Genomic DNA, 23,077 nt, shown 5'->3' with positions numbered 1-23,077 from the left:
CATGTTTACAATTTGGCGATGTTTACAGTACATCGCAGACTCTTTATTTGTGAATGTGGTTTGCTCTAAGACATTATAAAATAAGATGATTTTGTAAGGTTAAATAACGAATACAGTTATTAAAATTATCATAGGACAGTAGAAAATAAACTAATTTGTATTAAATTTACCAATATCGAGTGGTGCTGACAACGGTGCCAAACGGTAGATATTGGAGCTACCGTGGAAAACCCCAATATTGAGCACTTAAAGACCGCTAAATAAGACAACAACACAAACACAGATGTTTTCATGTTTCGTTCCCTAGGATTTATGATGATTATATTAACATATTTTAATATGATTTTATGTGCTTTAACGCTTTTCTAGTGATATTACGACTTCAATATTTGTGGCGGATGGACGTAAAATCGAATAAAATGACTTAAACTTGATTTTTATTTTTCTGTATATTTTTTGACAAACGATGTAACTCAAGGTATACCTGTATAGTAAATATCCAACTCTTTAGGTATATACCATGCCAGAGTTGAGCGATGGCTAGTGAGTGCCATGAGTAGCAGTTTATAGGACAAGGGTGCAGAAGGTGTCCCATTAGACACTAAGTAACTGAGGATAGTTATATCATATTTTAAAATGTCTGGAAGAGATCAGACTGGAGGCTTGGGTAGCTTAACTTGGCAACACATCTGCACAGTAAGTGGGAGTTGTGGATTTGAGTCTCACTCCAGCCAATTCTTTTCTTCCAGAATATTCCAAATTATTTAATTTAATTATAAATATTAAATTTAATAAGAGATGGCACCTTACACCTCCACTAGTAACAAATTATTTAGTAATTAATTAAATATAATTGCGGAAAAGTAGCACTATGTAATCCAATAGTTGTTTGGCTTCTCTAAAGATTTATTCATTCTTAGAATTTTAAATCATTAAGAAAATATATTCATTTTATCTTTAGCAATTTTATTATTTTATTACCAGTAATATGTTACATATAATACAGCAAAATGAATTAAGTAATTCACTTTATCATTAGTACTTTCATTAAATTAAAATACCATAAAAAGACTTCAGTACGATGCTTTGACGAAGTCCATTATCAAAGCAGATCTTGATTTTTATCACAGTGTATTATGAATCATGGTTCTGAAATTAATAATAAAAATTCATAATTTAATTTAGAAGCTTAACTATTATATGTAGTAGCAGCCATTGAAACTACATTACTAAAGTGACCAGACATCCCAAATTAGGCAGGGCAGTGCCACTTTTAGACTGTTTCATAATTATTTTCAAAAACTGCATGAATTGTAAGTCAAAGATAAACTGTACATTATTGTATTGTAAAAAATTTTAATATCCTATTTATAGAAATAGTATTCCAATTAGAATTTATTGCCCAGTCTGATAAACTATCTGTTAGAGAACAATAAATTTATATCATGTGCAAGTATCATGATCATGTGAATCAATTATAAAAGAGAGTTGATGGTTTTTGCTAATTATCTCAGTAACTGGTGAATAAAGCAACAATGCTACATTAAGAGCTACAGTTAACTGTTCATTGTTGCTATAGGTGATTATTTTATAAACTTACTCAAGTAAACTGATATGGATAATTAAAATGTTCATTAGTAATTTGTATCATCTGTCATTGATATCATCAGAAAGCTGAAAATGGGTGATTATCAACCAAAATTAATTGCGTGACTTATCTGCGTCATGAATGTGGGTAATGGGTATTGTGGCCAGATTACTATGATTATGGGTATCGGGAAGTTAGGTGGCCATGAAAAAAAAAGTGCCCACCTAACATCTCACTTTTTATATTCTAGTATCTGATCACATTACCCATAAAATCTGAAAAAATGGTTTTTTATAGACCTTCAAGAAATCATAAAGATGGTATCATCCATAGCATCATAAACATGAGTATGCTTTCTATTGGTGATAGTCTATTGCAGCAATGTGTCTGGTGATTGTATCTCCCATTGGTGTAAAAACTTGTATGAACTTTTTATAAGCAAAATAGAAAGTTTTTGATAGTTAACACTATAGAAAGTCAATAAGTGTTGCTTTAAATGATGAAGATTTATCCTCATAAAAGAGTGCATTTTTATCAATAAACAGTTATATATTTGTTATAAAAGAAATATGAGTATGCAACATTACAAGAAAAGCTGGATCAAGAGAATGTGTGTGTATGTTGTGCCAGGATAGGATGATGAGCATCTCACAGCCTATGAAAATGTACTGTACATTAGTCCTTTTGAACTGAAAGTAAAATGGAAAGAACTGCAGACAGGCTTAAAAATGAGTGCATGAACTGTGTAATGTCACATAGGTAACATTGCACAGATAATGAATGCATTATGTGGACAGTAGGATTTAAAAGCATATTGTCCACATAAGAAGTTGCTGTTGACACGTGAAATGCAGACGGTTGCTTACATGGGCTAAACAGCCTTGATGTGGGATTCTGTTATGTTTTTGGATGAATTCAAATTTAACCTGCATGGATCCGACGACAAACCCTGTGTTAGGTGAGGCATATAACACAGAGTGACTGATACAGACAGTAAAGATTTTGATAAGTGAAATGTTGTGGCATATTCAGTAAAGGTGTCAGTAGACTACACTTTATAAATAGTTCTGTATAGAGTGCTACATAAACACCTCATCTGCCAAGCTAATTCCAGCTATTTTAGAACAATTTTGTGACACAAAATCTTGCAGCCAGGATGACTCTGTATCATGTCACTGCATCAAGATGGTGAGTGAAGTATAGTTGTCCTTTCTCTACAGTTCATTAGTTTATTGTCACTTGAACTGAAACAGAAATCATTGTTTAGGTAAAAAAGATCCTACAAAAGACTCAATTCAGATGCCAGAGTCACCCATGTAACATCAATAATGAAGAGAATTGTTGGCATATTAAGGGAATTAAAATTGGAGAGAGGCAACCTGGAAACAAACATTAACTGCATTAGTGTATTAGAAGAGTTTGGTATAGAATACTTGAAGAAACTAATCTACGCTGGAGTGTGGCAAAGATTTTAAGGCAACCTGCAAAGTTTTGGGATCAAATTCAATGAGAAATAACTGTTCTAGTTATATTTTTCAAACTTACTTATGTGGTGAACCCTTTCTTTGCTTCCATAACTGAATAGCAAGTTTTTGAGACAGTGCTCAATTATAGTATTGGTAAAATTGTAGTGTGAAATAAGTTTAATATTGTACTATATGCTAAGTTGCTATATGCTATATGCTAATGTTGTACTATATGCTATATGTTATATGTAATAAATTGTATTTATTTGATTTAATCTTCTTGGTTTTTTTCCTCTGTATTATATATTTTATCATTTTAAATTGCAACCTTAGTTTTAAATATGCTACTTTGCACATCTGTTGAATGCTTTTGGTACACATAATAGATGATGCAATTTTTATGGCTGCTACTGTATAATGCTAATTAAATATGCTAAAAGAATAATAATAATAATAATAATAATAATTTTTTTTTCTTTCTTTTGCTAAACTATAATACTCATAATTATGCAAATCAAATGTTTTTTCAGATTACAAATATATTCTACTTTGTTTTATATTAATTACTAGACAACTTTCATAACAAGTGAATTGCTAAAATTTGTCATTAGTTAACAAATCAGTAATTTGTTAAAATTTTAATAACTGTGCTGTTTTATTTAACAAATCAGTGATTTGTTAACTAAAACAGCACAGTTAAAAGAACAAGAAAAGATTGAACAAATACCGTGCTTCATCCTGTTATTGCATTTTCTTAATATTATAATGACAAATTTAAAGTTACCATTAGTTAACAAATCACTGATTTGTTAAGTCCTGATATGATAGTTCCTTGTTACGGAAAATATCACATTTTTAGTTTCTTTATGGAGATTGAAAAATATTAAAAAAACCAATAACAGGATGAAGCATAGTATTAGTTCATTCTTTTCTTGTTCTTATAACTGTGCTGTTTTTAGAAGCTAATTACTTAAATGCCAAGTGAAATAGTAAATATAAAAAAAGAATAGTCATCATAAGAGATCAATGAACTGAGATATTTTGCTATAAATTCTGATTTAACTTCTTTTTCTGTTTTGAAAATATATAAGGTCCAAAGTCAATCAATGAGAACTTGATAATACTTAAGTAAAATAACAACGTTAACATCCAATAAAAGAAAAAAAACTTTACTGAAAACAAATACTTTTACAGCAAAAAAAACAACAATCTTGACTTACAGAACAACATAAGAATAGCAGTGTGCCCTGGGCAAAAGAATACATAACTTGGAAGAATGAGTGGGAGAGAATCATCTTTAGTGATGAGAATTCAACCTAGATGATCCCATGACTTGGCATTTTACTGGCATGATCTTAAGAAAAGAACAGATCTTTTCCAAGTAACAGCAGGGAAGAAGATCAGTGATAGTCAGAGGTGGGACTTTGGTTATAGTAATAAAACAAATTTTGCTTTTCATACAGGTCAGATGGAAGTTACTATCAACATCTGTTAGAAAGAACCTTTTACCATTTGGGAAGGTGATTGGTGGACTATTTTGGATATTTCAACCAGAGCCGTAACTAGGATTTTGGATGCCTATGGCCAAGAATAAAAATTTGCCTTTTTAATTTTTATTATTAAAAAAATAATAATTTTATTCTAAAAAATGCTATTATAAAAAATTATCTAATGACATTTAAATACTATATAAATATAAGTATAAAAATTTTTTTTGTGTTATTAATTTCGAATACATATTATTCCAAAACCTTCTCATTGGCACCTTTATTAAATTGGCGCCTGTGGCGGGGGCCACATTGGCCATACCCTAGTTACGGCTCTGATTTCAACTATACATGGTGCAAAGCTTGTATGGGAGTGGTTCTTGGAAAATGAAATTATGTTGTGGAATGGTCAATTCACCAGATTTAAACACTATGGAGAATATCTAGAACTTTACCACTGGTATATACAGTCCTGCAAACCGTATAACGTTGAAGAACTGTAGAAGACAATTGTTGCTGCATGGATGAAATTGATATATCTATATTGCAGAAATTTGTAGAAAGCATGTGTAATTATGTATTTTGAAAAATGGTTTATTTACTGGATATGGCCATCCCTTTTAATGTAATTTTTCAATGAAATAGTTATTGTTTTTCTTTGTTTTATATGTTACATGTACTAGGTGGTAGTTTTTTTCCTATAAACTAAACTATTTTTAATGTTTTTATAAAAATTACATTTGCAGTTATGTTGTCCAACTAAAATTATGTTCAAAAGACATAGTAGTTGTGTCATTTTGCAACTGACCTTAGAACACATTTCTTATGAAATTACAAATCATCTACAAGAATGATTGTAGATGATTATTCTACAATCATTAATATAAACTAATAATATTAATATAACATTAATATAAATAATAAACTAATGTTAAGTCCTAACAGTTGAAATAACCATTGTTTGTGTCTAATCCCTCTAAATCTTCACAAAATTGTAAGAATCTGATGGGGTTTTTTAAATTGTTGATTAAAAGATTATAATAAAACAGTCATCTTTCATTATGTTTCACATTGTTTATAATTGTTGTTTAACCTGTAATTGAACAGATTTTCTATTCATTTACAAAATATTAAACTATTTAAAACAAATTTCGAATAAGAAATAAAAATTTATTTGTTAAATAGCAGAAATAGAAAATTAACTTTATAGTGACAAACTAATGGCATAAATATAACTTGTAAAAGGTTCTATAGCTTGATATGATAACATAGAATACAAACACTGATGATTGATTGTATCATCATTTCAAAAACTTATAGAGTAATAGTAAAATTTGACTATCTGAAAAAATTTCAGAGAAAAAAAATATAAAAGCTGTACTATTAAATAATATTTTTTAAAAGTAGAGCAATTCATCACAAAAAGCCCACTAATTACATTGAATGATAAAACAACAAGTTAACATCAATAAAGTATATTTTATGCAAACGACTTACTTCTGCTGTAAACCAAAACAGTGTGTTGTTTTATTTCCAAAATTTTTTCCAAATATTTTCACAAACGTTTTCGAACTTAGTTCTTCTTCAGGTGAATAAAATGGGTAGAATCGATGTTATTCAAAATCTGAACGCAATGTTCTAAGGAAACTCATGCAATCATCATGTTAAACTTGCACATGCTCTATAGATAGAAGGATCGCTTTTGGCTTCTCAAGTGTCGTAAATAAGAGTTTGCCATGCTATCGATAAGGATAGTTCATCCTTATTGTTTATACACTTATCTTCTCTTGCTGTTTTATAGATATATATCGCTTCCATCCACCGCAAATGGTGTATTAGCTGTGTGGTGTAAATTATCTTTGCCTCGTCAAATACAGCTTGTATGTCAGGGTCCGTGGCATATTGTGCTAATGCTGTAGTATATCTTTTATGTAGGATGTCTGCTTTGTGTTCTTTGATCCTCACCTCCAACGATCTTTTTTCTGGATCCCACGTATACTAAGTCTTTATCACACCTATGATCTTTTATAGATTATTTATATTTTATGCATATGCACACAGACAACCTTCATATAATGTAGAGCAAAACTATGTTGTTGAAACACCAGTTAAAGAACTGTGATAGAAACATGATATTTTTGAGCTTTTGTGCAGGGAAAATCCTACTATTTGAAAGTTGTATGTAATTTTTCAGTGTTTTTTTTTTTAATTTTCACTGTTGATTCACTTGTCTTTATGCAAAAGAAAAATTATTGGGAGATCTTCATATTTTATTTTATTGAGAAATTCCCTAATTAGATATTGAACTATTGAACTTGTGTTTGAGACCATAAAAATTCAAATCATATAGTTCATGACTTTTTATATGTGTAATTTAGTTTTCATTTGATCTGCTTACAAATTTTTTCAAGTATGTAATACTAAAGGATTAAAGCATATTGGAATAATTTCTTTGTTGTGAATTAAAGGCCGTGTTTGTTTATGCAGCAAGAGTGTAGCGAAATGATGTAACGAGCAGTGTTGGCCATTTAGAAACGGGTTTCAGAGTGTTTGCTGTAAAGCGCTTCTCGAGCACTGCATAAAAAAACGCCCAAATTAAACCTCTAAATTATGCTTTAAAAAGTTAAAGTACTACTCAAAAATAGCTTCATTTCTGTAGAATCAAAGATACAAATTTTCGATCACAGAAAAATTAATAAAAAATGATATTCCATTTCCACAAATATGACATTTGTTCTTGAGTGCATATAATTAAGAAAATGGAAAAATAACTCTGTATTTTAATTGAACATAGTAATAAAAAATGGATCTCATGAACAGCAATGTATAAAATTTTAATGTATTATTTATTATTAACTTCTTGAAAGAAAATAGAGAATCATCTTTCTATCCAGTTTGTTGCCTAAGGTTGTTTCGAATGACTTAAAAAAAATCTCATTTACATTACATTACATAAGAATTCAAGAAAAATACTAACTGATGTATGTATCTGAGATCTTCAAAAATGAAAAAATTTTGAAATTTTTGAGCTCTTCAATAATTTCAAAAATTTTTGAAATTATTGAAGAGCTCAGATACACACCATATCAGTTAGTCTTATATAACATAGTTTTGCACTAAGAACCAGTACTCTGCTTTTTATACTATCTAGTTACATTTTATATATACATACAGGTAACTTTGTAATGTACATTTTATTTAAACTTACCATGTTGGAGCTGCTTTCTTATTTGGTAGGACTTGTTTTCCAGGATAATTTTGATGTAAACAGTAACAACACTGAAATGCTAAAATAAGAACTTTAATAGTAAAATCCTAAATTTAAAATGCTTTCTATAAAAGAAAGTATAATTTATTTTAAGAATAGTATTTCTATTCTCATATCCACACAATTTATATATTAATATTTGGTTGTATTTTGACTGCTAAATATCTCCTAGACTGCATAGAATGGAGGTTGCTTTAATTACAATCACACAGTATAATGAATAGAGAGAGACTACAATGATTTAAAGGAAGGATAAGATTTACAATAAATTATTATAAGATTATTAGTTTTTAAATTATTAGAAAAACAATAGAAGTTTATAATATTTATGCTTCTAACACAATAAAGTGGTATAAATTAAGACACTTGGCGGGTTTATACCACCTCTTAATTTATACCACTTTATTGTGTTAGAAGCATAAACAAATTGTTAAGCACGGTTTCATATCATCAAAAGTTTATAATATATTGTTTTGCCTGTTTGTACTGAATGGTTTGAATTCAAGAATCAAATGAAGACAATGTCAAATGAGTAGTAACGTTTAAAAATTTTATTTTATCCATACTATCCAAAACCTAAGACTTATTATTATTTATATTTGTATGATTTTGTTGTGTTATTAGAAAGATTGGTAGATTTTAGAAATACATATAAAAAACAGACTGCAGAAAGAGCTACAATTTAAACAAAATTACTGATCAATTTAATGTTTTAATAAGAATTTCTTTTTCAGTAAATACATTATATTCTGGTTAATTGGGACTGCCATTATTTTGGGACATATTGAAAGATGGAATCAAAAGTGATAATATAAGACAAAGTTACTTTGCCTATTTGGGACATCCTGCTGCTTTATTGATACAGCATATGGAGCAAAAGGGAATACAGGATATAGTAATGGGCCAATCTTAAAAACAAATTAGAAGAGTTAGCTACAAAGATGGTTCAATGAATTTCAAAGTTACAGATAGGTAGTTATCATAATGGAAAACCTGACAAAGTAAAATTTAACAGTGAAAAAATAATGCTGACACTAAGAGCACCAAAAAGTAGAAATAAATTATCTTCTTCTCAATAACTGGAACAAATTACAAAACACATTCAACAAACCTTTAACATCCAGTAATGAAAATTTTAAATGTAAAAACTTTGATCAATGTTAAACAAGATATGCATCAGGTCAAAAACATTCATCAAAATTTTTATATTAAAATTTTCATTACTGGATGTTAAAGGTTTTGTTGAATGTGTTTTGAGTGGAACTAAAATCAAGTTGTCTCAATTGTTACAGAAATTTAATCCTGATCAAATCTATAATGCAGATGAAACGTCCATTTTGCTGTGCCATCCCCAATGGTTTCGAGTTTTAAACATGAAGTACTGTCAGGTTCAAAAAAAAAAAAAAGGAATGGATCACATTACTATATTGTAATGCTGTAATATGTCAGGAAGCAATGAACAGAAGTTGATAATCATTGGAAAGCATGCCAAGTCTCAGTGATTTACAGATTTGTTTATACGTGGTCTGTTCAAAAAGTATCGGACCTTTTTTTTTCCGCATAAACCAATGATGCACGAGAGGCCTCCTTCGGTGGAGTTGTGGAGGGGACAGTCATGCACAGCCCTGAATTTTTTCCCGCCTGCAGGAAGCGTCAGTCGTTGGCAATCGGCCTATGAGTGAGGTCATGTAGTGCACTCTCGTCAGATTCCACTAAGCTGGAAAATGACTGAACAACGTGAGCAGCGATATTACATCAAATTTTGCCAAAAACCTTGGCGATACCTGAGCGTAAACCATTCGCAAGATTCAGCAGGCTTTTGGGGACGATCCTCGAGGCCAAAAAAAGCGCGGCAGGTCCGCATCAATATCAAAGGTCATGTTGACAGTTTTTTCGACTCTTGTGGGGTGGTGAGTCGTGAGTACGCACCACAAGGCCAAACCATCGCAAAGGAGTACTACCAGGAGGTCCTTCGTCGTCTTTCCGATACAGTGCGACGCAAACGACCAGATCTGTGGTCGATCAAAACTTGGCAGCTCCATCGTGATAACGCATCCGCCCATTCTGCGCATCTGATTCGGGCTTTCGTCGCCAAACACAATACTCCTGTGGTTCGTCACACTCCGTACTCTCCCCACATGGCTCCGTGTGACCTTTGGCTATTTCCCAAGCTGAAAATGCCACTAAAAGGAACCCGAATTTAGTCGAGAGAAGACATCGTGCAGAATCCGACGGACCGGCTGATGGCCATTCCAAAAGATGCGTTCCAGCAGTGTTTCCAGCAATGGCAGGAACGCTGGGAGAAGTGTATACATTACCAAGGAGACTACTTTGAAGGGGATTAGGGTTTTGTACCTCAAAGTCAATAAATTTATTCTTGCCGACCAAAGGTCCGATACTTTTTGAACACACCACATATATATGTATATGTATTCACACTGAATATTAATTAAAACCTATTTATTGAAAAATATGTCTTTTTGAAGTTTCAAAAGACAGACTCAAAAAAAATTATAAATGTTTTTATGCAAGTTGTCTTTTAAAACTTCAAAATGAAGATAATCCTGGGTCAAGTCGTTTTTATGTAAATATTGTTTGATTTTTATGCAAAAAAAATAATGTCTTTATTACACATTTTTTTATCTTATATTTTCTCTGTTCCCTTAAAATTTTGCTTTATTGGGACAGCTAAAAGTACAGTCAATTCCAATTAAGTGGAATTGACTGTACTTTTAGTTCTTTCTATCTCTGGAATATACTAAAATATAAAAGACATAGATAAATTCAAAACTTCTGTTGAATTTTTATATAGATTAGTAAAATCTCCCCATTTTTTTATTTGCTATTAGATTAGGCAAGTATTTCTAAACATGCATAACTAAGAGTTTAGAGGAATTAAAATGTAATTACATATATATTTTAGATATATTTAGACTAGAATGAGTCAATCCTGAATAAAAGAATAAAATAAATTTCATTGAAAATAGAAAGAAATTAAATTTTTATTCCATATAATTTAAATTTTCTAAACATAAATTATGATGAATTAAGAAAATAGTTAAAGCAATTACAATTTAAAATATTTTGATTTCAAAAAAGTTATATTACCAGCATTTTCATATTGATCTTTTCCAACTAATCCATTGTGTCCAGAACACTTTTGGCAAATAAGAGCAAAATTATTTGATGGTTGATCATGTTGCTGTCTTCTGAATAAATAGTTAAAAAAAGTGCTGAAAATACTATTATTAATTGAATTTGTTTCTTCTTTTTGTTTTCCTATAAATAAATTATTAAAGAAAATTGAAAACTTTTATTATAATTAAAATGCATGAATTTAAAATGTCATAATAGTATTTTTTAAATTGGTAAAAACTGTAATTTCTTTAATAAATTTCTGAGAGCTAATTAAAATATTTTAAAAACTAATGTTTTCTAAAGCTTTTCAATATAGTATATTGATGCCATTAAACTTATAATACAAGACAACACTATCATCTTCCTTCATCAGAAAATTTACATTTATAGCAATAAATAATTTTAAACAAATATTTAGTTTCATTAAAATTTGTAATTCATTTGCCAATTCATTTTCATATCATTCCTTCTTGTTTTAGTGAAATAATTATTCATGTAATAAAATAAATTGGGCTTATAGTATAATTACAGTGTAAATACAACTCAAGTTTATTTACAATAAAATCTTGATTTTTTTTAATAAATACCTTTGCTTTCCATGAAGATTTTTAATTCATTTGTATAATCAAATATTTAAATTTATTATTAAATTTATCAGATTTAATTAAATAATTTGAGATGATTTGAACTGTTTTAATTTATAAGATTAATAAAAAGTTATGCAGACCTAATGGAAAAACAATTTAAATTAAGATATGAAGATTTCTATATAATATATATATATACAGTATATATAACCAGTTTTCTTTTATAAAATCAGAATAATTTTATAATACAGTTTAAAAATAATAAACAAAATTTGGTTATCACCAATGATTTTCCATTTAAACTACTTTCTAAATTTTATTTTAGACTTTCTCCATATTAGCACATTTTAATATCTAAATATGAAAATAAAATAACAACAAAATTGAAAATTCTGCCAATGATAAATTCTACAATATTGTCTTTTATATTTTTGTAATTAATGAACTATACTTTATATTACAAGATGTAATTTTTTGTCAGAACAGTAGTTTAGCAATGTATTGCCATTGTGTAATTAAGCAATTTTCATCTGTTCATTTGCAGTATTAGTGTACTGTACATTCAGAAATTTGTACATAATAACATTTATTGAAAACTGTATTTTTGTTGCAGTGATGTGGATTTGAAAAGTGAATGGAGAATTGCAATTACATTTTGTTTTAAAGCAGGTTTTCCTGCTTAAGAAAAACATATGGTAATGATGTTTTGAATCAGTCTAATGTCACAGACAAAATGAATTGAAATTCCAAAAGTCATGAACCAAAGTGTTAATGATAAAATTTCTAGCTCCATAATGCTCAATTCACAAAGAATCCATACCAAAGGGAAAAGAATGAATGCAGAATTTTATAAAGAAGTATAGGATTATTATCTGAAATACATTTAATGTATTTACCCCCTGCATTCTGGTCCAAAGATTTTTCTTTTTATGCAATAATATGCCTGTTCACAAAGATGCAAGCATGTATCAACTTCTGACACAAACAAGAATCTCTAACTATTTCACTCCCTTACTCAGATTTGTCCTTTCAGACTATTTTCTATTTCTCAAGTTGAAAGTGAAGCTTAAAGGATACCAATTTGTAGATGTTACCATCATCTATAATCTGTGACCAAGAAATTAAAATAATTATCAAAAAATTATATGACTGCACTAAAGCCTGCATAAATACTGATGGATTACACTAAGTAAAAAAGTTTGTTATATCTTTTCTCTCATGTGTTTTTAATTTTTATAATTTCTGTCATAAAATTAATGGACTACAACTCTGTTTCCCAATGATAAAATAATTTTTAATAAAACATTACATTAAGTCATTTATTATATCAAATGTGTATATTATGTTTCTTGTATGAAAACATATAATAATGTAAGCTTATTATTTGTATAATTAATGATATTTACCTTTTGGTGTCTTCTTACGAAAGTTAATCTGAAATTTACACATTTAAATTTATGAAAATCAGTCTTAAAATCTCATTTTATATTAATTTTTAATAGTAAAATTATATTTTGATATTATTATGTTTATAATATAATTATATAAATAATATATAATTATAATAAATATTTTTTCAATATATAATGAAAAATATATATAAGTTGTTTAGATGATTTCTGCTATAAAATACATTAATTTCAGTGGCCTGTCTAGGATCTTGAGAATATGGGTGCTGAGAATAAGGCAAATTTGAGGACACCAAGACACATGTCCCTCTGTCGTTTTTCAGTTACCTAATTGTTACCTAATTTGTGTGATATTTGTTGTTATATTTATTTTTTTTTGTAAAGTAACAAAATTGACTACTATAGTAACAAGCAATTATTTGTCACAATCCTGGGCTGCAATTTTTAATCATATTTTTTAACTTTATTTAATTTAAAATACAGTGGGTGATCAGTTAACAAATATAATCCATTCCAAGATTTTGTTCACTATCCAAATTGTTCGTTAACCGATTATCGATTTACCATAGGTTTTTATGGGAATTTGATTAATTCATTCTGGAGACCCCAAAAAATAAAAAATACACACTTTCTTACTATGTTTATTTATATGTAATAATAAAAAAACTTATATACACAGTCTTGCATTTTTATCAGTCATGTTTTTTCTGTTTGTGGGGCATTAAAGAATCTGTCCAATGTCGATTGCTTCTCTCTTCTTCAGGATTTTTCAGAAGTAATTAATAGCATTGTCATTGTAGAGATCCCTAAGCCCATTAACCTCAACCTGGTTTGGATGCCATTCTAAGACTGTTGTTCTGACATCCTCCCACTTCTTCAAAAGATCTTTAATAGCAAATATCGGCATTAATCCTCTTTTTCAGAAGAAAATATCTCACAGAGTTTCTTGGTGTCATTCATTCAAGAGTTCTTGACATTCTTTTGTCATTAGATCTGTTTCAGGTTCTATTATGAGTTCTTCAATGTTCTTTATTTCTCAGATGTGATTTTTGTTACTCATTTAGCTGCTTGAGTCTTCTTGATTATACAGTATCTTTCTTAGATAAGATTGAAGACTTGTTTAAGCCTGTAGACCTGGTCAAGCCATACTGCCCAGCAACATCAGACATCTTCTGCCCACTTTCTACTTTTGCTATTATACTCTCACCTTTCAAAAATAAAAACTGATGCAAAACTTAATGAGTTCTGCTTGACAGTCTTGCGAATACTATAAGAGAATTGTTTCTGTCAGAAAAATAAAAGATTGGAATTATAAGGGAGAGTTTCAAAGTTTGGAGGAATACTATCAGATCACTATATACCAGGTTGAGCATTGATGTTGACATCTCCCATGCTCCGAAAAGTTTCGAATTGTTGCCTGAAGACAAGGGAAGACCAATCAGTATTCATTATTTTACATCACTTCTTCTTGTGTTTGTTCTGTAAAGTGTTCGTTGTCCAAACATAACAAACACTTTTGTGAAAGATTTTTATTGATTTGTTCATTAACTGAACTGTTCGTTAACCAATCACCACTGTACTGTATATGCTCTGTGGTATCTTGCTCCTGTACATCATACTTTCCTGTTTGTCATCTATCTAACTCCTTTCAAGGGAAAATTTTTGAATTGAAATTATGAGACTTCTGTTCTAGTTGGCAGGCTCATGATTTCAATTCAAAAATTTATGTATATTTAATTGGGGCTTCTGCCTCCAAGCTCTCCATATCCACTCTCAATTTTCATCTATCTAACTCAGTTCTCAAGATTAAGGAAGGAAGGACAGACAGAGAAACAGACAGATGGATGACAGAGAATTTATAGCTCTAATTTTTCAAATTGCAGCCTAACAAGGAGGTGCTGAGCACCATAAGTATCCCCTAGATAAATTTATAAAATTAATCAAGGACTTATCAACTGCTAAGTTCTGAAATGTTTATTAACATTAATTAGTATGTAAGGATTTTTTTAAAAAGTATTTTAAATGCATAAATTAGAAAACTTCTTGTGATAATTATAACTAGAATTTAATATTAAAATCATAAGTTTGTGCATATTTATTCTAATAAACAGCACACTTACTTTTCACTTGCAGCTATGCTGTTTATTAGAGTGCACTTATTGTTATAGGGTGGTATTATTTTAATTCTTAGGGAATTAAGTATGACTATTATTTCAGGCAGCTATTAACGGAACAAATTCAGTAATTTTTTTTCCTTTATTATTATTTGAACAACAACACAACACCAACACACTTTACTTCAACATATGGTAAGAGTGACAATGCTGAATAGAATTATTGTAAACTGAAAAATTACACAGTCTTATCTTCCTCAAATAGACACTGCACTCTGCACTTACTATTAGAGGGTGCTGTCTATAAGTTTTTTCATCTTGCAGCTGCACTTTTATTACAGGGCAGTTACTTTTAGAGGATATTATTTATTAGAATAAATACAGTATTTAGAAGTTAAATCAACTTTATAATATATTGAAAATTTTGCAAATGTTTCCACTATTTGAATTTCTGATGAAAATATTTCAGTATTTAAAAATTGCATATTATAATGTGCAATTATTAAATATTTTCTATATATAAAGTGTATAAAATATTTATAAATTACTGTTAATTTGGGTTAGTTGATAATAAATTTTTCATATAATTATGTGACAAAAACTAAATGTTGAAGAAGAATGAAAATACTATGCACTAAATGATATAAATGATCAATTTCATTTCAGGTTGTATGTAAATCAGATTGTAAAGGTGAAATTTAGACATTTGGATTTTTTTTATAAACAACTAGAAAAAAAGTTTTAGAATATTCAATGTGGGTATATAAGTAACCGGAGGACATTTCATCACATACAGTATTTCATTGGAATTAGATGCATCAGCATTGTCTGATGATGTGAAACTTTTAAAAGAACACATTTGCATGCTGTTGTTCTCTTACTTCAAAAATGGCCACAACACAATGAAGGCTTACAATCTTCAAGGCATTTCACAAAGAAACAGTCAACAAGCATACTTGCTACAATTGGTTCAAAAAATTCAAGGATGGAGATTTCTTGTTTCAACATGAACCGCATCCAGACAGTGATTCTACCATTGATGATGACATTCTCTTGAAACTGATGGATAATAATCCACGGTTGACTATTGGAGAATTAAAACTAATCAAAGTTGTTTAGCATAACTTGAGTTTTCCCATATACTCCAAAAATTGACAGTGTCCAATACCATCATAACAACATGCCAGCACAGAGCAAAGATGATCTTAGAGAAGCTGGCCAGTTTTTGCTGGGATGTTCTATCTATCATCTTATAGTGGACTATAAGATGATAGACAGAACATCAACTGATCATCTATTTTGCACCCTGCAGAACCATATTGCCAATAAACAGTTCAGTGACAATACCCATGTGAGAATGACATTTGAGATTATCTTCAAAGAAAAACCCATCATTTTATGCTCATAGGATTGAAAGTTTGCAGGAAAGATGGCAAGGTATGATTGATATTGATGACAGTACCTACAAGACTGAACTTTAATCATTGTTCAGTTAAAATTGTCAATAAATTTTTTTCAAAATGTCTAAATTTTATCTTCACAAACTGACAGAATTTGTAGATAATTGTCACACCTAAACTGAGTCAATTGTGATACAGGGGTTTCCTGTACATTTGGGCACTTGCTCACCTTTTTTGTCTTGGTTGCCCTTTTCCTAATCCCCTAGGGGCCCCAAATTCCATTATCAATAAACAACAGAGAATTTGTGACTTCTAGCTTATTCTGCAAATATAAAATAAACTAATGAATGATATTTGTTCATTGGTCCATGCAGCTTTGTCATATGTTGACCAGAAGTACATTCCTTGTTTTTAAGACCAAGTTAGGCATGAGAGTGTAACTAGCTTCACCTTGTGGAAGCACTGGCCCGATATTGAATCTTAAGAGTTTGAAGCTTCTTGCATAAGGTATGATGCCATTTTTTATAGTTTGTGGGAATTGCTGCTGTGATAATTTTGATATAATATATACAGTGTATTAGATAACGTTCATAGAAATTCAGATGATTATAAATTAACTATAAAATATTCTACTCATATGAAACATTATTACATATGGAAGATTTTTAAAAGTTTCTATTAGCTATTAAATATAAATTTAACAAAAATAAAAATGAAAGAATGTATAAATGTAAATGTTATTTTTTCAAGTTTATATATTTTGTTTAGATATATTGTAAATGTTTTAAATATAGTAAATGCAAAAGGTAATTCTCAGAATAATTCTCAGTATTTCACCAAAAATTGAATTATCTGTATATAAATGTTAATAACAGTAGCAACATCCAATTATCGATTAAAAAAAAGAATGAAGAATTTGTTAAAAGATAGCTATAGATAATGGTTTGATTAGATAAATATAAATTTTATAACTTATTTTGATATTCAAAAATGAATATTTTTTTACATTTATAAATTAGCTCTTTTTTATAATGATATCAATCATAATTCTTAAGTTTTTTCAAATTGAAAAAAAAATTACTACTTACTGATTCTATATTTTTTACATAACCTGGACGAAATTCTGCAAGAATTTCTTGTGCTTCATTAAATGTTTTTGTTTTCATTACATGATCTAAAATTTGATGTTTTCTTTCTTTTAATTTATCCAAAAGTTCCTCATTGTTTTGAGCTTCACGATGGAAATACCATGTCAATAACATTTTCAAAAACCATATTCTATAAATTTAATATTACTTTATTATTTATCTAATTAACTTGATTATAAATAGGAATATTATACTTACACAAAAAGAAATCCCACAAGTGGTCCATAACATAAAATACATTCTACCAATGAATTAGGGAATTCATGGGAATAAATGATGCAGGCAGCAACAACATATAGTAGGACAGTATAAAGGAATAAAGTATTAATAAGATACTTTTTCTGATTTTGAATGTTGTTTTTATATTTCTGAGCATTTTTTATTTGCTAAAAACATTAAAAATTAAATATGTTTAAGTGTTCTTTATAGCCTACATAAAACACATAAATATTACATATAATAAATTGTTCATATTTAATCAGAATTTATTATTGAATTCATTAATTAAGTCAATTTATTTTAGAATTAATGTACTGTGAATTACTTTAAAATTTCACTTTTTTTTTCAAAATACACAAATATAAAAATTAATAATTTGTAAAAAATAAGCAAAATCTTAAAAAATGTTTAAAAATTAAATTAATGTATTTTATCAATTATGATTAATTTTAAAAAGGATTCATGAGTAAATAAAATAATATATTACTATTAGAACAATAGAAATACAATAGTAATGATACAGTTATTTGATAAAAGTAATCATTATTTTGTGATAAATTTATCAAATAATAAAGCCATTAAAATTGTATTTTCTATTACATTTATATAAATGTTATAACTGCTAAATTTTCCACAATATTTCAGATTTGTGTGTGTTGAAAACATGTTTAAATGTAATCATGAATCAATCTTTAAATCAGTTTTAAGTATGTATTATATCAATATATTAAAAACAAGAAGACTTTTTCTTTTTTATATTAGAATATAATTAGACTTTTAAAACCAGATTAAAAAATATATTTTGGAGTTATTATTTATTTTGATATAAGCAGATAACAAAATTGAGAACACAGATGCCTTGAAATTATTATACCTTTGGAGAGGGATTTCAATTTATTGTGAATTATATTGTAAGAAAGAAAACTGATATTAGTTTTAAATGCTGAGCATTATTAATTACATATTCTTTTTAATGATCAGCATTAAAAAGAATTTGTAAAAGCTAGGAGGAAATTTCTTTTTAAAGAATCTTAACTCATTCCTAAGTAAATAGATAAAGTTCTTAAATAAAAATAATTAATATGATTTAATAAATATTATAAATGTATTTAAAATAAAGTATTTATTTCAAATGAAGAATAAAAATATATTTACTATGTTCAATGAATTTAGTTTACTGATTAGAAGAAATTAGTGTATTAGTACTATTCTATTGCATTTAACATATTGTCAATGTTATTACCAAGTTCATTTATAGTTCTGAAAGATTTTAACGCGCAAATTTAAAAAGTTTTACCTTCAGTCGTGATGATATTATTCCCATTTTTCAAAGATGGCCTTGGCAAAGCGCAAGTCTATAATACCAAAGAATCTGTATAGCAAAACGTCAAATTTATCTGTATTTAATAGATTAGATAATTAAATTATCTTGTTTCGATGTACATTTCTCTCCAGTTATATGAAAACAAACTTATACTCTTTTAGTAATGATGGAATTTAACATTTGATTATTTAAAAAAAAGACATCTTTGAGAACGAACTCAATTTCCAAAAATCAGCTGTGAAATGTTATTGCTTTCAGTGTACAGTACATTCCACTTAGCTTAACAGATAATTTACAAAAATCAATCTGATTGTCTGATAAATTACTATGGTGATTAAGCGTTTAATGGGAGGATATTGCTTTTTTAAAGTTTTAGTACAAGCAAAAATTGTTTTTTTATACACAAATTTGAAATTTTGAGTGTGCATTATAAATTATATTTAAAAATTAATTTTTAAAATTTAAATTTAAATGCAATTGTTGATGTTTAATTGTAATTACGAATTGATTTTTTTCTGATAATTAATTTCTTAATTACTTGCATTAGTGAAAATTTTCATAAAGACTAAGAGGAAAATAGAATTATAGATAAATCGTTATTGACATACTTGTAAACTAATAGTTAAAAATTGGTAAGTTACAGTCGAACTTTTTACAGTAGTGGGTCAAATGTTATCTTTGTTATATGATGATAGCGTATATTTATATTAATTAAAAAGCGAATATTATATATGTCTTAACCTAAATAAATAAACTGAATACAGGTACAGTTTTCATATAGAGTATGTTTAAAAACAATGTAGATCTTTTGAGTAATTTTATCGAATTCAAAGCAATAAATATTTAATTTTTTTGTTTCCGAATAGAATATTTCCATACTATATTCATGGAAAAACTTTTTATAATTACACAAATTATTTTAAAATAAATTTGTGAATGTGTTTGCGTATTTTATATTGATATATCTCAATAAATCCGCATTTTAACATGGATTTATGGTTGTTCTGAAATAAATTATAAAGTAATCTTTAATTACAATTTAAGATATAGGCCTGCTAGAAATTTTCATATTAATACAAAGATTATCAATAGTTTAAATTTACATAAATATACAATAATTAGCTAATTAGAATCTAAATTTATACGTTAAATTATTTAACAAATATTATTATTTCTTTGAGTTAATTTTAAAAATAAACAATGATAAAATTTAAGAAGTTTCTTTCTTCATTCATTTTTTCCTCTCTGCTCTATGAGCATTAAAATAATATGTAAACTATCTTTTATTTCCAATTGTTATTACTTTTTTATCTGTTACATTTTAATTTTCTTTAAATGTTTTTAAATTGCTGATATTCGAATTCTCACATTTTATCATTAGCACGGTGAGCTAGTGAGTGGCGAAATGATTCTTTTCACTGATCAAATCATTTCATTCAGCTCAAAAGATTCGATCATTCGAATTTGTTTGGTTTTTTGAAGGAATGATTTATTGATTGGTGACTCATAGTATTTTGATAAACTATCGATACATTTCTTCAAGCAAAAACATTTAAACTGCAAATTAGATTGATATTCAAATTTTGCTAATAATAAAAATAGATTGTTAATTAAAATTAATAAATGTCAAACTATAATAAACTGTGGCCTACGATAACTACTAGTCAAAAAGTTCTCTTTCACCCGTCTTGCTCAGTTCATGAAATTTCCTGATAGTTGACATTAAAAGCCAGACATGGAGACAATTCAAAGTGCTATTGTTTCGATACAAAATAAGTAAAATACATGGGCTTTAGAAGGAAAATAATTGTCTATTTACATTTTAACTTGCAATGACGCACTGTTCAGTATTTTTTTTTTCTAGTTCAAATAGTTCCAAAAAAGACTAAGTTTTCAAGAATTTTCAAGTGGCAATGAAATGCGCAAAAGTAATTGGCAGAAAAGGTTAGCAATTTATTATTCAAGAAAAGATGCTATATTTATGCATATCTACATATGTATTTAGATATGCATAAATACTGTATAGTTTTATATGTAGTAATGAAAAAGAAAGTTAAATCTTAATTAAACAATAAATTTGAACGAAAAGATTGTTCAGAAGTATTAAATGCAGTTTTTTTTATTGAATTCTTATTGTGATTAACATCTTATTGCTACATTAAGTGCTTTTGTAATTAACTACTCAAAGAATCCATTAATTCATCTGCACAAACTATTTTTATGTATTATATATGATTACAATATAGTATATCTTGCTATGTACTGTACAGTATGTTCTTTTAAAATGCAATACTGTAGTTGCGTTCTGTAAATCTAGCGATTATAGAAATGCGTTATAGAACATACTGTTGTATCTATAGTAAATTACAAAAACACATCTGTTATAACTAGCATAAAATTATTTAATTAGTAATGCGAGTATTTTAAACATTTATAAAAATGTTATAAATTTATAAAACTTAATTTTTATTATTTTGGATCTATGTATATTTTATTTAAATTTATTGGAGTACAATTTGAAAAAATTGTGGACCTATAAATTCCCACTGTCGTCCGTCTGTGTGTCCGTCTGTTATGATATATGATAACAAATTTTTAATACAGAATATTTTTTAGCCATAAACTNATAAATACAGTATTTAGAAGTTAAATTAACTTTATAATTTTCCTATGATTCTTATTAATATATAATTTTTACATATAATTAGCCTATAATTTAGTTAACAAGTAACTATAAGAATCAAACAAATTCTAATATAAATCTTTATAAAATGGCTTATATTCGTATGGAGATCTGTTATATTCGTAAAATAAATAGAAATAAAACTATAAATAATAGTGTAGTATCGATTAACAAACTAAATAAAGTTTCGAAGAAATAACATTAAAATTGCTTTTACGTAAAAGTAAATTCTATAAACTTAACTAAAGAATATTTAGGAGTAATGTTATGTAAGGAAATGTTAAAAATCTGTATTAAACTGTAACTTAAATATTATTAGGCAGTTATAACCCTTTATGTATAATATAATCGGAGGCAGAAGTATCATTAAATAATTTAAATATCTTTGTTCTTGAGTAAATTCGGAAGAACTTTTTCATAAATACTTGTAATAATAATTACAATTTATTGAAATTGATTATTTTTTATTTAAAAAATATGCTGTTTTATTTTCTGAAAGTAATAGTTTTTCCATCGAAAATATACAATGCTACACTCGACCAAGGTCTTTATAAGAAGGTCAGGACACGCGTGACATACTTCTTGAGCCGCCATTTTGGGGTTTTTCGAGTCGCGTGTTTTAAGCAAACTCGTACGAGCAGTCAGTTTTATACGACATTAATTAAACTAAAATTGCATAAATCCAGTGATTTCCAGTCAAAAATATCATATAATTTCGGACGATTACGCAACCCCAATTTTATATAACCAGGGTGGCCAAGCTCCTTGATAGTCCGAGCCATTTTTCAAAATTTGAAATTTTTCGCGAGCCGCAATTAAATACGTATTAAAAAGGTATGCAAAAAATTCCAGATTACAAATTATATCCGTAGCAAGAGTGATACAAATTGTTTCCTCCAGAGCACAATCTCAACTATCCGTAGCAATGACAGTTTAGAAATTCAAAATCGGTCTGGAGTCGGTCGATAACGGACGATTACGCCACTGTTTATGTTCGTTCGCGCAGTTTTCGATGAGCCATATCATTCTTAATTTGGACGGAAATGAAATTTGTTACAACGTTGCACTTAGTCTTTCATATTTGTTGTTAGTAATTTAAAAGACATTTTGAAACACATACGGAACGATAATAATTTTTTAAAATATAATAACACAAAAATGAAAAGGGAACTCGGGTACATTTATCGAGAGCCACAAATAATCCTTCAAAGAGCCGCATGTGGCTCGCGAGCCGCAGGTTGGCCAC

At 28.1% G+C, this 23,077-nt stretch overlaps 1 protein-coding gene across 1 annotated transcript; it reads right to left on the bottom strand.

Annotated features, from left to right (window-relative positions):
* Nucleotides 1–938: 938 nt before the first annotated feature.
* On the bottom strand, nt 939–17,987 carry LOC111623955 (endoplasmic reticulum junction formation protein lunapark-1-like). The gene is made up of 6 exons (XM_023366697.1): nt 17,804–17,987; nt 17,546–17,735; nt 12,941–12,968; nt 10,918–11,088; nt 7,750–7,828; nt 939–1,149 (listed from the first exon to the last, which is right to left on the bottom strand). Coding segments are annotated over exons 2-6 (453 nt in total). The 5' UTR covers nt 17,720–17,735; nt 17,804–17,987; the 3' UTR covers nt 939–1,148.
* Nucleotides 17,988–23,077: the final 5,090 nt, after the last annotated feature.

This window comes from Centruroides sculpturatus, unplaced genomic scaffold, assembly GCF_000671375.1.
Source record: "Centruroides sculpturatus isolate CEXI.00-Female unplaced genomic scaffold, Cexi_2.0 scaffold401, whole genome shotgun sequence".
Taxonomy (NCBI): domain Eukaryota; kingdom Metazoa; phylum Arthropoda; class Arachnida; order Scorpiones; family Buthidae; genus Centruroides; species Centruroides sculpturatus.
Note: the sequence above shows the minus strand (reverse complement) of the source record. Positions and strands in the feature narration are given on the sequence as shown.